This window comes from Ipomoea nil, unplaced genomic scaffold, assembly GCF_001879475.1.
Source record: "Ipomoea nil cultivar Tokyo-kokei standard unplaced genomic scaffold, Asagao_1.1 scaffold0382, whole genome shotgun sequence".
NCBI lineage: Eukaryota > Viridiplantae > Streptophyta > Magnoliopsida > Solanales > Convolvulaceae > Ipomoea > Ipomoea nil.
The window spans coordinates 706,764-724,859 of record NW_017616810.1 but is presented as its reverse complement, the minus strand read 5'-3'; the positions used below and the strand labels follow the sequence as shown (position 1 = coordinate 724,859).

The following is an 18,096-nucleotide window of genomic DNA, read 5'->3' as shown; positions in this document are numbered from 1 at the left end:
GCTAAATGCTTCCCGCTCTTCCTGGGAGAGACATGATTGCACGCCTTGAACAGGACTGAGTGCCTTTATAACCATTGAATGCAGGTTTTTTAGATTCTCATTGTTTTCAAACATGGCTGGTGAATTTTTTGAGTAGTCAATCAGGGTTACCATCTCGTTTTTCACGGGGAGGAGTAGATGCACGGGAGCCCTTCCCTATATATATATATATATATATATATATATATATATATATATATATATATATATATATATATATATATATATATATATATATATATATATATATATATTACTCTGATACCATAAATTATTGCTCTGATATCACATGTCTCCCACAACAAACTACTGTGAGGCTATATGGGAAGAGATATTATACTTCTCTAGTATTTACCAGTTGAAGACATTGCTATGAGTTGATTTTTTCAAACCAAAGTCAGTATATATAACACAAATATTAAAAATTTAAAACCTTCACGTCAAAAAATAAAAAATTTAAAATTTACAACCCTTTCGTAAAAAATAAAATAAAATAAAATAAAACCCTAATAACTTTAAGGCGGTGGAGTGTGCCCAACGTACACTTGTTGAATCCTTTATATACATACCTCCGCCATTCACTATTTCTTCATCCTCCTTGACTCCTTCAGTGCAATTGCAGATCAAGAGAAGCAACATAAACAAGTATTCAAAATCTCAAGAAAAAAGAAGACGACAGAAATAGAGTTCAACAATTTGCCCGTTATAGCGAAGAGATTTTGGAACGTTAGGAGGGCGACTTTATTCATGCTGCGACAAGTGATTTCCAAGAAGAAGTTCATGCTTGATCTTAATCTACGGCTGAAGCGCAGCAAGATCGCCGCCGGGAAGGCCGTTGTGCACATCATCTTCCACCACCACCACTCTTCCTCTTCCTCCGCCGCTGATGCTACTACGAAATTCTAGATTTCCTTCTGGTAAATCACCTTCTGTCATTTATGCTATTTGATTAATGAATTTGAGCTTCTATAAATCTTAGATGTGTTTAGTGTATATGGCTAGATTATATGTTTGATTGCTCAATTAATTATTATTGGTTGTTATTGAAAATAATAGTGATCAATGTCAATATATATTCTTTTGGGGGTGGGGGTCTGTTGTCTGAATTTCATTGACTGTCTGTTCTTGATTATTCAGTGTCCTAAATTCTTTTCTGTTTTTCAAAAGGCCATGCCCAAAAGCTATATGGGCTGATAGGAAAGAATTTACTTGAGCATAGCCTACAATTCAAGAAAACACTTGATATATTTCAAATGTTAGGTTCTTGTTTCATAAAATAACTTACTATATATATATATATATATATATATATATATATATATATATATATATATATATATATATATATATATATATATATATATATTGCTCTGATATCATTAATTATTGCTCGGATATTACATGTCACCCACAACAAACTGTTGAGCATGTAGCCATTAATGTGCAATCCAACTATGAGCTTCGGCTTTTAGTTGAGATGGAGCACATGCTTCAATTTGGTATCAGAGGCAGACTAAAGGTCATGAGTTCGAATATAAAATAACTGTCATCCGCTAATATGGGGATCACCTCCCCATTTAGTTCCCATGGAACCCGTGCTGTTTGTAAGAAATTTTCTTAAAACAAAGAATTTCCTGTCAAAGTTAATTCTAGCACCGGCTAATATGGGGATCACCTCCCCATTTAGTTCCCATGGAACTCCTGCTGATCAATGCAGAAATGAGTCTATTGACTACATCTTGACCATAATAATCATCTTCCATATAAGTGATCGAGTAATCATTTCATGGCCACAAGATATGGGGTAGTGGTTTTGAGTACTGGTGCCATGTCCCTAAGGACATATGCAAGGGTAGTATACCCCACCCATATTAGGTCCAACATGTATATAGTTTATTATCTCATCTTTACCTCCATATGGTAGTCTTATGACCACCGGAATATCTGCCATTGGTGCGGGCAATGCTGGCAGTGTTAGAGCCGCCACTGCTATTACTGGTATCACTATTTTACAATATTACGCAAACCTTAATAGTATAGGACTGTTTTGGACGGGAAATGATTTTGTTTTAATTAATAGTATAGATTTGTCAATATTAATTAAAATATAAATTTAAATAGCTTACTTATTAATGGGTGTTAATAACTATTTCATAAAAGAACTTATTATATATAGATTGCTCTGATACCATTAATTTTTTCTCTGATATCACATAACGCACGCATCATGCATGAACGACGCACACATGATACACTCACACCACAAAGTGTTTGAGATGAAAATATTTGATATGTTTCAAATGTTAGGTTTTTGTTTTATAAAATAACTTACTCTATATATATATATATATATATATATATATATATATATATATATATATATATATATTGCTCTGATACCATAAATTATTGCTCTGATATTACATGTCTCCCACATCAAACTACTGTGAAGCTATATGGGAAGAGATATTATACTTCTCTAGTCTTTACCAGTTGAAGACATTGGTATGAGTTGTGGCATGACCATGCACTCAGTTAGGTGGCCCAGATTGACATTGATATTTGGATCTCTAGTGGTATTAATTAATTAATTAATATTAAGAAAATGTTTGAGCTGTATACCCCATATTAGGTCCAACATGGATATAGTCTATTATCTCATCTTCACATCCATCGGGTGATTTTATGACCACCGGAATATCTCTGTCATTGGTGTGGGCAGTGCTGGAACCGCCACTGCTATTACTGGCACCACTATTTTACAATATTAAGCAAACCTTAATAGTATAGAGTTGTTTTGGATGAGAAGTTAAAATAGAGGATTTTGTTTTTATTAATTGTATAGATAATTATCAGATTTTATATTGTAATAGCTGTGGAAGTAATTTTGGTGGAAAGTTGCTAAATTTGGATTTTGTTTTTATTAGTAGTGTAGATTTTTTAAAATCATTATTTGATTGTTACATTTAATTTTAACTAATTTAAAGAGTTAATTCCATTTTTGGTCCTACATTTATAGGTGTCATTTCACTTTTAGTACTTTTTTTTTTTCAAAACATCCCATTTTGGTCATAGTATTATTGTGGCATGACCATTTTTGGTCCTTTATCAACAAAAGTGTTTAAATTTCTATAAAATATAAATACAATGACATTTTGGTCTTCAAATATGAATTTTTTTAAAAAAGTAAAAATAAAATATAGCGGATCAATCCACTTTGTAAAAAAAATCAAAATGCTCTTGTATTTAACGTTATGTCAACAATTTTGTTGACGGGGGACCAAAAATGATCATGTTACAATAATAATAGGACCAAATGTGGATGTTCTAATAAAAATGAACTACCATTTATAAATTTATGACAAAAAATTGAATTAACACTAATTTAAAGTTAAGATGTTATCAAATTGCATTTGCTAAGGTAATCCTTTAGTAAAAGTAGTGATGCACATCTAGCTTCTTATATACGTTATTGGAGTGATTTTAAAGGGAAATTAAAGCAGACGTTCCATAAACTTTTACGTAGTACACCGTAATTGGTGTAACGTGTAAAATCACAAATTAAATAGGTTTTGTTGGTCCCATTTCTAGAAATCAAACACCTTAAGTAATATGGAATTACTTGACATGGAAATGTGTGTTTTTTTTTTATTTCTTTCAGAAATGATTGGGCAACAACTAATTTGAGTGTTGCATTGATTTACGAAGAAGCTTGTAAGTACCGTTTAAATGTGTATTTTGGATGAAACTCGTAAACGATTATTAATGATTAGTTCAATGAACTGATCAAAATTTTATGATTATCAAATTAACTGTCTAACCAACTTGGTTGAAATTTCCTTGCAATTTGAGTGATGTTATGTAGTTCCTTGTGAGTTCTTCCTCTATTATTTATACAATTTTGTAAAAAGAGTCATGCTTAAGCTTTTTGGTCAAATCTTTATCACTGAAAGTGATTACAAAACCTATCATTAAGTACGGATAATGGTTACTAGCCCAGCATTGAGGAAGGATGCCAAGAAACTTTGTGTTCATACTCTTATCCTTGAGTTGTAACCGTGGGTCAAGGGCCAAGACTTGGAGTAGAAGCCACGATAAGGGATCGTTATATCGTGCATCAGGGTGCATAATGTATTGCTCAAAACGACATCGTTTTTATGTTAAGTGATACTGTAAATACGAGGGTATACGTATCGTACAGTATTGTGTCGTTGATTTAGATGTTAATACTTAAGGTGCGTCAACCGCACGGGAAAGCTTTTACCGCTCAAGGGCTCAAGGCTAATATTTGTTTCACGAATGATATGAAACAAAATATATAAAAGTGAGTTTGTATGTAAGTTCATCTTTAATATTTTTTTTTATTAAAAAAAAACTAAATTTAATAAATATATTAATAGATTTATTAAAAATTAAATTATTATTTATGAAAATAAATAACAAAATTAAAAATGATTATATTATTATATTATAAAGTGTAAATATAGTAATTAGTTTTAGTTGGTGTTTAGAAATTAATGTTTTGGTTGATTAAATGATGTATAAGTTTATATTTATTAGTGTAAATGTATTAATTTATTAAAATTAAAAGTTTAGAATCTTTAAAATTTTAGTCGAGTTCACTTGATAGACCTGACAATCCAATGTATTAGGGTTAGGAGTTAGGATCAACAATTTTTTAAATAACCTGATAAAAAATCAACTCGACAAGGCTGGCTTAAAACTTATAGGGCTGGACGACGGATTGACATCCCTAATTGTTTGGTCAATCAATTCGATCATGGTAACCAATGAATAAAAAATATTATATTAACCATGGTTGCATTAGGCGCTAGGCTCTAGTCGGGCGTCCGGGCAGCGCTTAGGCGGGCGCCAAAAAATAATGACAAACTTGCAGTTTGACAATTTTTAATGGGGTTATTTTCAACATTCAATCAAATAACATATCCAAATAAATAAAATAATTTTTTTTTGGTAGAAAAAATAAATAAAATAATGATAATTCATAAGTCATACCATCAAAACAATATTAAAAAATAAAAACTCAAACACTTCAATCATCCAAAAATTCAAATTATCAAACTAGTCTACGGACGACTGGACTAGACGACATCGGACGAAATCGACCGACTAGGTTGATTTTGACCGATTTCGACGCCTAGGCGACCGGCTAGTTTTTGGGCGCCTAACAGTGAAAAAGCGGAACGGCTTAGGGGCACCTAGCACTTAGGCACCGCCTAAGTCGATTTTTAGAACACTGATATTAACACGTCAGAAGGTTAAAAAAAAAAAAAAAATTGGTTTATGTAACTTTATCCAAATTATAATATCATATATTTTAGACTTGATTGAACATACCTAATTGAGACGAAATGTCATGCTTTGTTATTATTTGTTTCCTAGCTAGCTTTTAGATGATACATGAAACATCTATTATATGTTAATTAATAATTATATCCTTAATAAATACGTGGTAATCCTTGAATTGCACACCAAAAAAATAAAAATAAAAATAAGAAAACGATGTATATGTCTGCACATGCAAGTGAAGAAACTTGCCAAACAATGGCGTTGTTACGTATGGCAATATTCTCGGACTTAGCCTATTTATATCCACAACCATTATTGCCAACTGCCAAACTGTGAGGGCTATAGCCTCAGTCGCATTCACTATTCTTAACTGTTAATGTTTCAGTGCTTTGGCCGCCTCATAACACAAAACACCGTGCAGAACCCTCCAAGGTTTAATTTCCAGGTAGTTTCTTCTACTTTTACCTTTTTTTTTTTTATCAGATGGCCAGAGAAATCTACACTCACTACATTAAGATATGTACTGAGTAAACAACGTCTTATAACCTTAGTCGGCAAAGGATTACAAGTCCATAACTGACGGGTTTAAACCAAAAAGGCCAGTAGATCATTTTTACTAAGAGTCAAATTTATATACAACAGGTAACAGCCTGAACAATTTGACTAGGTTGCCCGGACTTTTTTTTTTTGGCATAGAAAGTTAAGTACTATATGTTTACAGTTTGGTAATTTGGAATCTCTAGGTTTATACTTTATACCATGCATTCATTGTGACAGGTTGCTGACAGCCACAAGAAATTGAACAGATTTCTGGTCCGGTCTTGCCCTTTAGCGACGATTTCAAGAACCCATTAACTGCAAACCAAAAAAGTGTGTATTTAATTATCTCTCTTCAGACTTCACTTCCTCTCTGCCTTAATTAGCTATATATCCGAGAAGAGAACAGTTTAGGGTGTCGGTATAGCCATGGCGAAACAAAGCAGCTCCAGCTTCAAAGCCGCGTCGGCGCTGCCTGCAACTCTGCTTGCTCATTTGCTGTTCATAGCCATATTCACCATGGTCCTTGTATGGCTGCTCCACTTCCGGGAAGGCGTGGCGTTCCGCTCCCTCAACAAACCCAAGATTTTCAATGTTAGTTTCTCTGCGTTGAGACCATAATATATATAAATAATGAGTATTCAGGTAATTCCAATCAAATTGATCAGTCAAATTGATCAGGCAATTGACTTGGTAGCCACTAGGTTACAAGTTCGGCTTAGAGCTGCCTATTGGCCTGGTTTGAACCAATCAGCTATGTTGGTTTACTTTCTTGTAATCTTGTGTCAATTAGCGCCACAAGAACGTGGTTTACCTAATGCATACCCTTGAGTAATGACTTAGTAACTTGGGTTAGTTACAAGTTCAACTCCTTGAGGGAGTGGCCTATTGGCCGAGTTTGAGCCAATCAGCTAGGCTGATTTACCTTCTTGTAGTCCTTTATCGTCAAAAGAGCGGGGTTGCTGGTCAGTTAGACTGGTTTATTTTCTTGTAGTTTTTTGTCTGTCTAAGATCACAAAGCGGAGTTTACCCGTACCCGCTTTTGTAGTGCATAGTTACACTGTTGCATACATATGCAGGTTCATCCTCTGCTTATGGTGATTGGGTTCATCTTGGTGTCTGGGGAAGGTATGTATGTCATATCCATAAGAATTATTTGATGGATTGATTGAGGGTTTGGTTTGTGTGGGAATGGATTTGAGGTTGTTTTATGATTTGTTGGTTTGGGTGTCAGGTATAATGGCATATGCGACAGTGCCATCATCAAGTAAGAGGCAGAAAGTGGTTCACATGATTCTGCACTTGATAGCTCTTGTTCTTGGGATTGTGGGGGTTTATGCAGTCTTCAAGTTTCATCATGAGGCCAAAATTCCACATGTATATACCTTGCATTCATGGATTGGGATTTCCACCATCTCTTTGTTTGGTATCCAGGTAAATACAATACCTACTTCTATTCATTCATACTCCACCTTTCCACTCTGCTATATTGGTTGCAAGGGAATTTAATTTTTACTTTGTATTCCAATATATCATGTTTTGTGTTTGGAAATGTTGCACCAATCCCCTTATGAGCTTCGCTCAATGGTTCAGTGGGCAGTATTTAGGTGAGAGACCAATGTTCGAACTCAGCGGCCACAGTGTAGACAAATTCCTATTCTTTGTGGTCCTGTCGGCTGAACCATTGAGTCATCGTGATTGGGGATTTAACCTTTTGGGAGAAGTATTAGGAGCATACCGGCTAAGAAGTAATCGAGTGAGTAGAACATAAAAACGATGATTGTGTTGGTGAAATATTACTTAGATATTGCAATTTTAATATCTTATGTTGACAGACTTACCCTTGGTCCACACTCCATAGTCCACACCGTGATGACTTGGTCATTTATTTGCCACAGATCCAATAGGATTTGTAATCCACTAATCATGAAAATACAATTACTTTCCTCTCCCTGAAACTTTAAAAATGATTTTATATTGATAATACCATTTTATATTTAGGTATTTATTTTTTTTTGAGCGATGTTACCATCTTAAATTTATCTCAGAATATTCACTTTTTATGTGGAATTTTGTATTTTTATATTGAATAATGAATATATTTTTTAAAACTCGTGATTTAGTCAACCAATTTATAAGCCATTAATGAATATAAGTTACATTATCATGTTAGGCATAGAAAATTGAGAGATAAAAATTATATATATATATATATATATATTAATTATTAATTATTAATTCAAAGCAAGTCCAAAGACCATTTGGTTAAAAGTGGAGATATGGAATAGTGGATTAGAAAATTGAATTAAAAATTAGATTTGATAGATTGAATTGGATTGAAAATGATGTGTTTCGTTGGGAAAATTGGGGAATCAATGAAGAAATTAATAAGTAGTATTATAAAATAAATAAATAAAAATTGACGAGTGATTGAATGAGAGTGAAGTTGGTGTCATATTGACCACTTTATAGATAATCATTTTTTGTATTGAGCTCGTTAAATAAGTATGATTAAAGTTGTTTTTAATTTAATTTTTTGTAGCATTTAGTTTAGAGTTAGTATATAAAATTTATATATTTAAAAATTATATAAAAATATTATTAAATTCAAGTAGCTAAATTTTAAATTATAAGAAAATATTAAAAAAAATATGCAATTAATGAGTAGATTTGATTAATGAATAGTAAATTTTATTTATAAAATGGTTGGAAATTTATTTGACTTGCATTATGTTGTCACTTCCATCTTTGTATGTCTCATATTTAGAGTAATGCCAAACATTAGAACATTCACAATGATTAGGAGATAGTTACTTCTATATTATCACCCAATATATTATACATTTCATTTAAAAATAAATAAATAAATAAAACAGTAAAGTGGCAAACAATTGTCAATCACTTTTTTTTTCTTTTTTTTTTTTTCTTTTTTCTTGGTGATGAGGCAAACATATAGCCATTATTGAAGGTGTGCACTAGGTAAACTTCGCTTCTATGTAATTACATGGTGAGAGGTAAATCACACTAGGAAGATCTTATACAAGTTCAATTGAACTGAGTAACCTTCAAATACGAGAGTGATGTTTCACCCACTCGGCCACCTATTTTGAAGCAAAATGTTATTAGTAAGAACTGAATATATGAACTTAGCACAACCCGCTTTATCACACTTTCTTGTGCACAACCCATTGGACTTAGCCTACAATGTGCATAATGCATTCCCTAATTTCCACTATACGAGTACAAAAATATATCAAAAATTTTATAGATTCAAGTAAGACGGAACACGTCTTTCAATTAATATCCAGTAGTAACACTAGACAAATTACAAGTAGCTAATTAAAGTTATATTGTGGGCATATATATGCATGTGCAGTGGGTTTTGTCCTTCTTGACCTTCATGTTCCCAAGAGCAAGGAGCTCAACAAGGGCAAAGATTGCACCATGGCATGCTCTTCTAGGGATCATCATCTTCTCAATGGCAACCATTGCAGCACTCACAGGCTTGACTGAGAAATTCATTTTCTTGCAACTCACAAAGCACAGCCAAGAAGGATTAGTCATCAACTTCACTGGTTTGCTCATCCTTCTCTTTGCCATCTCTGTTGCCCTCACTGCCCTCCTCCCTGCACCCTGATCACATATATATATTTTCTCTCTTTCTATACATATTTACATGTTTTCATGGGTTGTATATGTATGATATGACTTAGTCATCTTGGTCAGTTTACTTTGAAATTATTTTTATTTTATTTATACCCTCTTTTTTTTTATATAATAGTCGAAACGCCTGGAAAATTTTCCTATGATATTATATGATACGATATGTTTATATTTTTGTGATAATATTTCAAATGCATGTATATATGCCTAAAATTTAATAAGAATAACTGGATGAGCCTCGAGTCCTCGATCAGTAGAGTTGACAGTTGTAGGGTGATGGATTATTCCTCTCTAGATAATATGATTTGGAGTTGGATTCCTTGTGTGGTCGTGCGAACATGAGTATGCATGTACTGATACACATGCCTAAGATTTAATAAGAATAACGGGATGAATCTCGAGTCTTCGATCAGTAGAGTTGATAGTTGTAGGGTGATGGAATCTTCCTGTGTAGATAATATGATTTGGAGTTGGATTCCTTGTGGTCGTGTGAACATGAGTATGCATGTACTGATACACTGCACATGCCTAAGATTTAATAAAATAACTGGATGAACCTCGAGCCCTCGATCATCAGTAGAATTGACAGTTGTAGAGTAATGAATTCCTGTGCAGATAATACGATTTGGAGTTGGATTCCTTGTAGTAGTGCGAACATGCATTATGTAACAATATAATGGCAATTTCATGAGAATATTTGTAGTGTGGAACATCTCAAAGAACATTTTCAAAATGCAATTAAGTACCTGATTCCTAGCACTAAGCTAGGTTCTTGCTGTTTGGTTGGTTGCGATGTTTGAGATTGGCTGAAAGTGCCTCATCAGAACAAATTCCTCAAAGCAAAATAATATGTACTTCAAATATAAAAGACCAAACATGTCATTTTTCTATTGTTTAATAACAGAGCTTTTTACTATAGACAACCATAGTATGTAAAGAAAAAAAAACGGTTAATACAATAGTATGAGAGGAGCAAGCCATTCAACATCATCTGGAACCAATTTTAAAGAAGAAAACGCCAATGGATAGGCTACAATGAAACAATAAGACAATCTCAAAAAAAAAAACCTTAAAAGTTAGCAAAAACATATAATGGAATGAACCTTAAAACAGCACTGGAGAAAATTTGTCAAGAGTCAGTGTGGGGTTAACACCAAAAGCTGTTTTGTAGCTTCCATTCTCTTGAGCAAACCCGCGATCTCGCCCTGCATTCTCATCTTCATCTTGTAGTAATCGCAGTGCGAATTCTCGAGCGTCTTGAGCTCCTCCAGCTTCTTCCTCCTCCTTTCCTCAGTTTCCACCAGGCACAGCTTCGACATCTTCTCCGTGTACTCTTCTTCCACCTTCTCGCCTTGGATCCTCGCCATCCTCCTAAGCCCTTCCGCTTCCCTCCTCGCTTCATCCGCCTTGTTCTGGAACATCCTCGCTTCGGCTTCTTTAATGCGCACCACGCTTTCCAAGCTGTCGAGTGCGGCTGCTTTCTTCGGTGAAGTGTCGAGCGCGGGTTTCTTTGGTGCCTTCACGGACCATTCGTCTTTAACGATTTGGTCATTCGTGAAGGGAGGCGGCTTTGCTTCGTTTTGATGGTCAGCTGGGACCGAATCCTGTCTACTGCTCGACGAGTTCATGTTGTTGTAGAATGTCGATTTGGGAACAAGGGAGGCGGTCGAAGGAAGACTGACAACTTTTTTCAGGCTCGATTGACTTGCCGTGTCTTTCGAAAGATAGTTCGAAACAGGAAAGTCGGACAAGCCATCCGCGTCTGTTCATCAAACAAAAACATCAACATCCTTAGATCGAACTACATTGAAGAACAAAACAACACCGTTGTTACAAACTAGGGTCACTCAACTGGGCTATAATGCACATGACCAAACCAGACTAAAAGATTGAATCCAATCAATTAGCTAGTCTAACCCATGACCTTATAAACCCATATATTCTCTATTATTTTATCAATGTGGACTCTTAACACTCGCTAAACACTATTCCCGCTGACAACTAACATAGAACATCTTAAACTTCAAATTCCTTTTAGCAGTAAAAAGCACAATGCAGCTATATATCCAATTACTACCAACAAAAACATCATAAAAGTAGCAGTTCAAAGGATTAGCAAGAGGGTAAAGCGTGGATACTTACAGTTGAAGAACTGGAAAATGAAATTGCAAACATCCGATGTAGACATTGTCTTCTTCTCGAGCTTCGTGAGCAACTCATCGGCTTTAACATGCAGCTCCTTGCCTTTAAAATCTTCGCTCCCCTGAAAGATTTTCCGAACACAATCGAGCTCTTTAATAAGGGTTTCCTCTCCCCAATCCTTTGCGCAGGACTTGAACACATCTTTAACGAACCCGAACATCTCCGAAGCATGACCGCATCCGAGACAGTAAAATTGCATCTCGGTTGTTGCGGAGGGACCATTGTAGCGGGGACCTGGCTTTATGAGGTTTCTCTGAATGCCACAAACGGCATGGCACCAGTGTGAACACGCATCGCATCCTACCCAACTGCAAGTATTGTTGGCACAGTCGAAGTTCAAACAGACGGGACACATGCACTCGCTGCAGAATCCTTTCTTGGTAGAACAAATCTTGCAATCACAGTCTTCGACGGGTAAAGGCCTCTTGCAATTTATGTTTCGACACCTTTCGAGGGAAAAAATTTCTACTAGCTCTGCAGTAGAGAGACGAGTTTTGCTCGATAAGAAGCTTTCGAGGCCTAATTTAATGGCAACCAAGATTTCGAGCTGACTCTTGTGGCATTTCAAGAGAGTCCCGTTTGTAAGGTCTGACCTCCTCTGAACCCGGTATTGCAGGCTCGATAATTCGTCTTTCTTATCAGGCATTGTGACGAGACTCCTCAAATATTCCTTCGTTGATTCGACTGTTTCTTCGGGGAGTTCTTGAATTATCTGAGCCATAACAGGAACCGACTCCGACACAATCTCTCTAAGGATCCTCTCGGGCCGGGAGAGCTTACGCACTCTTCCTCCTCCTCCGTCTATACCTTCCAAACCTCTCAAACCGTCTGATTCTTTTCCTCTTGAATCACCTGACTGGCCATCGAGCCTCGGCCTTGCAGGCAACTCGGATGGGAAAAACGAGTTGTTATCTGAACTCGTAGTCCTATAGAAGCTGTTATTACACGTTTCCTTATTGACCACACCAACACGACCACCGAACGCAAAAGTTCCACTGCCATGATTAGACAATGCAACGCCACCATCCCCAATCGGTCTAAACCGGCTATGAACTGATCCATTAGTTCCCTCCCCACAATTCCAAATATGGTCACTCCCCCTCCTATGGCTCCCCATTGAACACTCGTAATTCTCAGTCGAGTTCCGGGTAAGTGAGCAACTGGGGTTGTGGGAGAACGGATGCGAATACGAGTACGACAACGAGGCAGCGGTGAAATCGTTCGAATATGTCGTCTGGGTATTGTTATGTGAGGGTTCTGGCTCCTGAATGCTCCTACTAGACCTCAACCGGGACGGGAGATCGCCATTTTGGACTCGGTTTGACCCAGCCAGGGAGAGGGAAACATCAGGCAAGGCCAAAGAGAGGTTCAAAGTTTCAATCTTTGGCTTCTTTTCCCTATTCTCTGCCTCAATTCCCTCATTCTCAGCCTCCCTCTTCCCTCTATTCTCATTCAACTGAAGAAAATCCCTCTCCACCCACCTATTACCCTCATCAATTTGATCCTCAGAAACCGCTATCTCTTTCCCCTTGAAATTCCCCATTTTCTCAAACGACAAATCCCTATCTAGAAACCCCAGTTTGGAGTTATCACAGAGGTAGCTCAGAGTGAGCTCCTGACACCCAGAAGACCCAGTCTTCTTTGACTGAGAAACATCAGCCCCAGAAGCGCAGCCATCATAGACCATTTTCACTTCAGAGCTTGATTTCCCAAGAAAACTCAAACCCTTTTTCGGATACGTTTCGATCTTTTCTGGGCTCCCAAGATTTTTCCCCCCGGAATCAACAGAACTATTAGGCTCCCTATATTTGCTCTCAGATTCGCTCGAATTTTCTCTCTCTTTACTCATCATGCTTACAACAGGAGAAAATTTCAGGAAAAAAAAAAAGGTAAAGATTGAGAAAGATCAAAACTTACAGAGAAATGGGAGAATTCAGAAGCCTATAAGGGGCAGTTGTGGAAAAATATTATAGAATCTATAGGGTATCTTCACCACTGGACTCCATGGTCGTTCTCTCTTTTTCTCCCTCTACTCGCAACGGTTGCATTTTATTTCAGGGACTACCCTACTTTCATAAGCACCCCCAAATTTTTATGAAATTGCATTTATGTATTGAATTGGTCAAAGTTACTTTTTTTTTTTTTCTTTTTTCTAATTCTACAACAACATATTTTAAATTCTCAAATGGGAAAATGATTGAAATAACTTTGACAAAGTCAATATCACTTGATACAGTCTATTTTGATAATTGGCTGTCAAATCAAAAAAAATTAATTTAATAATTAGATGTTTAAAATTTATCTGGTCAACAAAATCGTTTCTGCTAAGAGCATGTGAAGCGTGACTTCTTCTAATGGAATAGATATTATCAATACATGAATATGAAAACGATAGAAGAGTTAGATATGAGAAAGTTTTATTCCATCTCCATTTTTAGTACCATGGGACAATTTTCATGAGCATATTCTAAAGTATTGGTTTTCCATTTTTGTAAATATATTCTTTGATGTTTTAGTTCATCCACAAGGACCACAAGTGGCTAGTATCGTAAACTCAATCATCTTACTACAATATAAAATGAGCACAAATTTATCGGTAACTTTATTCGATTTTCTTATGATGAACGAATAACTTTAATGATATATTTATATATAAAAAAATAAATTATTTGTAACTAATTTTGTACTATACGACAATGACTTGTGACACACGTTGATAAGTTACTCGAAAAAAAGAGGATACACTCACAAAAACATTAGAGGCAAATATGTTAATAAGCAAAACTATAGGGGCCTAACTTCAAAACAAAAAAGTAACTCCATTTTTTTTTCTCTCTCGGAGACTTCGTTTCTTTCGGGGGGAATTTTCAGACCAGAATTTCTCGGGTCTTGACGCGTAACGGGAGACTCAAAATAAAGGATAAATTAAAAAAAAAAAAAAAAAAAAAAAAAGGTAAATGAGATTACCAAGATGTCCCTGAACTTTTGTGAAATTCCATTTGAATCCCAAAAGTGGGGCCCGTTGCGTCGCTGTATCCTAAAAAATAATACAAAATGGAAATGTGAATTATTAGGGAGAAGAAGTAGCCTTGTTTGACTTTTTAATTTGTGGTTGCCAATTTCGTCGCGTTTGGGCATAAGCAACGGACAACGCGTGCTAAGAATATGACAAAATAAACAAATAAACAAAATCCAAGATAGGACAAACAAAATTCATTATGAAAATTATTTTTTTGTAATATCATAATATGCTATTAATAATAGTAGAGCTGTCAAAATGAATTTAGTTTGTCGCGCCACCTAATGAGGTGACAAGCCCCACTAGCTCACTCGGTTTCAGAGCGTGTTTTGGTTGGTTGGCACCTTTCAAAAGGCTGAATTCCAACCTGAACATGAACCACAGAGGCTAGACCAGCTCCTTGATCATTCTTTCAACTTTTCATCTCTATGACCAGTTGAGCTGCCCATGCGGGTGATCGGCACCAATTATTATTCCAAAAGGTTGAAACCCCAACCCTGAGGGCCCCCCACACCCCGGCCCGACAGAGCATTTGGAAGGATGTAAATCATGGTGACTTAACTGAACATGAACCATAGAGGCTAGACCGGTGCTTACTGCGCACAAGGAGCCCCCTCACTTTGAGGTCGGCACCAATTATAAAAATCCATTTGGTTGTTAGTTTGAAAATCCTAAATTAAGTTTAGAAATATAAGTTTTTTTTTTTTTTTTTTTTCATTTTGGTCTAGGTAGGGAAAACAAAACAAAAAAAACAAAAAAAAAATTATATTTTTATTATGGAGTATCTAATTTCAAATATTGAATTATTATATCAAGAGTTTATTTATTTTACGTGAACACATCATTTCAACAGAAAATAAATTCATATCAAGAGGTAGATTCACACGGTTACTTACGATCTGATCAATATAACAACTAGTTTCTCGTGCTAATTGTATAAATTCACTCCCGCGTAATAAGATCCAAACACCCAAACCAAATTATGGCAAACTAAATAAAGTATACTTTTTTTGAGTGGTAATTAAAGTATACTTAATTCTCTGGTATAGACAATTGTTTGGGAATCAGTCTCCCCACTAAAGCTCTAGTAGTTTAACTAATAGTTTACTTTTAAATCACTTTATAACATATAGCATCAATTAAAAAAAAATACAAGATATTATAATATATTTGTTGGCTGTCAATATGTGGGGTTGTAATTTGTAAGTTACAATTTAAATGGTATGTTCTAAGTATAAAAGTCTGATGTTAAGAATAAAGTGATATTGAGAATGATTCTTTTTAATATTTTTTTGATCAAGTTTATTATATAAAGTCTTTTTAATGAGATTTTCATTTCATGTGATTTGCATATTATTACTAATGATAGAATTTACTCAATTTATATCATCAAGGAGTGGTTATTAGGTTTTTCTCATTAAAAAAAAAAAAAAAAAAAAAAAAGGAATAAAGTGTCAAAGAAAGAGAAGAATGCAAGTATAAGCTATCAATTCTCTCGTGACATAATGTGTTGAAAGTTTGAAACCTTAAAATAAGTAAATTGGTTGGTTCCTACCCAACAACTCTCACATGCATAATTGTGTTTGGAGTATGCTTGGCCTCATATATAGTCATAGCTCTTCTTCATCGTACCACAGTCCATCTATTATAGAGACTCAATAATTAACCAAGATGCCCTTGTAATCCTAGGTGTATAATAAAATATTATAATTCAGAACTCTTGGTCACAAATTTGATATTCACTAAGAACAATTTTAATGAGGTCATTTGATAGTTCCTCTTGTGTAGAGTTTGGTATTTGCTTATTGTATAGTCCCTTTTGTTGGGGCACTCACAACCATGTTGATCGGACAGTTGGCTTGGCAGTCATGAAGTTTCAAGTTTGACTCTTTGTAGAAGTTGTCTATTGGTATTCTTAGTTTGAGACGATCAGTATATATGTGCAACGACGTAGACTGGTTTACCCTCTTGTAATCTCTAGACCTTATGTAATAAAAATTCGAGTTAATTCTACAAGAGGTCCCTTGTCTTTGGTGGCAGTTCTAATTTTAGTCTCAAACTATCGTTTTTGCCATTTAACATTCCAGACTATTACTTTTTGGATACCTTTAGTCATTGTCATGACTTTTTCTATTTTTAGTAAGGACAATTTTGTCTCTTCATATTTTTCTTTTTTTTTATTTTTCCGATTTCAACGAATCTAATTGATTTAGGACTTCACTAAAAATCGGTTGAAAAATATAATTACTAAAATCAGAGGTTACCTAATACAACTATGGCCTAAGGCTTATTATAATTTTTTAAAAATTACACTTGAATCACTTAAATTTTAAGTTATTTTATATTTCAAGGTTTTTAAACTTTGTTCCTATAATACCCTTTTCCCATATTTTAGAGTATTCAATTCCTTCTTCTAAGAGTTAGAGTTTAACGCATATGATTGAGAGCAAAATAATAATATGAAATTTATCAGATATAAAAATTGGTAGAGCTTCTAGATGTAAACTTAATTTTAGGGCGTGTTTTGTATGTTTGTGAGTGAGTCAAATAATAGAAATAGAAGTCATATGTACAGACTGCTATTTGTTTTTCCTTAACATTTTATCATCTAGAATAATATTTCCTCTCTAATAAAGAAAATTAAAAAAAAAATTACACTCATTTTTTATATATTGAAGGTTCATTTTCAATACATTATTTGAATGTTCTTTTTTAAAATATCCATTTGTATACTAAAAATTCATTATTTGGATGTAGTACACACACACACACACACACACACACAAAAAAAACCTTCGATACACTAAAAATTAGGGATGGACTGATGGACATTATCCAAAATGAACTGAACCGAACGTTTAGGTTTTGATTTATTATTAAATATTGGTCGGTTCTATATTTTATAAACCGAATTGTTTCGCTTTGGTTCAGTTAAAAATTGAACCGAATTGAAGAATTGAATAATTTTTTAAAAATTCTCCTACTTACTATTCATTGATGGATTGATGAACGAGTTTTACGAATGGTGTAAGTGTATGGGGCTATGTGGATCTTACGAGTACCCATTGATTGGTAGGATTCCGCAAATTCTCAAACTCTGGCTCTAACAATTTCCTGAATGGGATGTGGGATGTGGGGGTTGAGTGACTCGCCGTCGATGGGTGAGTGAGGAGGAGGCGGTGGGGATGGCTCATTCATCATCTGCAGCCAACAAGTCCTTTGCAGATAGGCTCATTTCCACCCACTCCATGGGTGTTTCATACTCCGTACTAATTAATTTGTAAAATTAAATTTATATATATAATTATATATATAATATTGAGTGA

At 34.9% G+C, this 18,096-nt stretch overlaps 2 protein-coding genes across 2 annotated transcripts; one reads left to right on the top strand and one right to left on the bottom strand.

Moving 5' to 3' along the window:
• The first annotated feature begins 5,673 nt into the window (after nt 1-5,673).
• Nucleotides 5,674-9,659, top strand: LOC109171904 (probable ascorbate-specific transmembrane electron transporter 1). Its single transcript, XM_019320993.1, has 5 exons — nt 5,674-5,794; nt 6,127-6,480; nt 6,966-7,014; nt 7,121-7,320; nt 9,263-9,659. The coding sequence occupies exons 2-5, from the start codon at nt 6,316-6,318 to the stop codon at nt 9,521-9,523; spliced, it is 675 nt and encodes a 224-aa protein (XP_019176538.1). The 5' UTR covers nt 5,674-5,794; nt 6,127-6,315; the 3' UTR covers nt 9,524-9,659.
• Nucleotides 9,660-10,408: 749 nt separating this feature from the next.
• On the bottom strand, nt 10,409-13,791 carry LOC109171903 (protein OBERON 3). The gene is made up of 2 exons (XM_019320992.1): nt 11,692-13,791; nt 10,409-11,311 (listed from the first exon to the last, which is right to left on the bottom strand). Exons 1-2 carry the CDS (start codon nt 13,601-13,603, stop codon nt 10,686-10,688), a joined length of 2,538 nt encoding a protein of 845 aa, XP_019176537.1. The 5' UTR covers nt 13,604-13,791; the 3' UTR covers nt 10,409-10,685.
• Between the last annotated feature and the right edge of the window lie 4,305 nt (nt 13,792-18,096).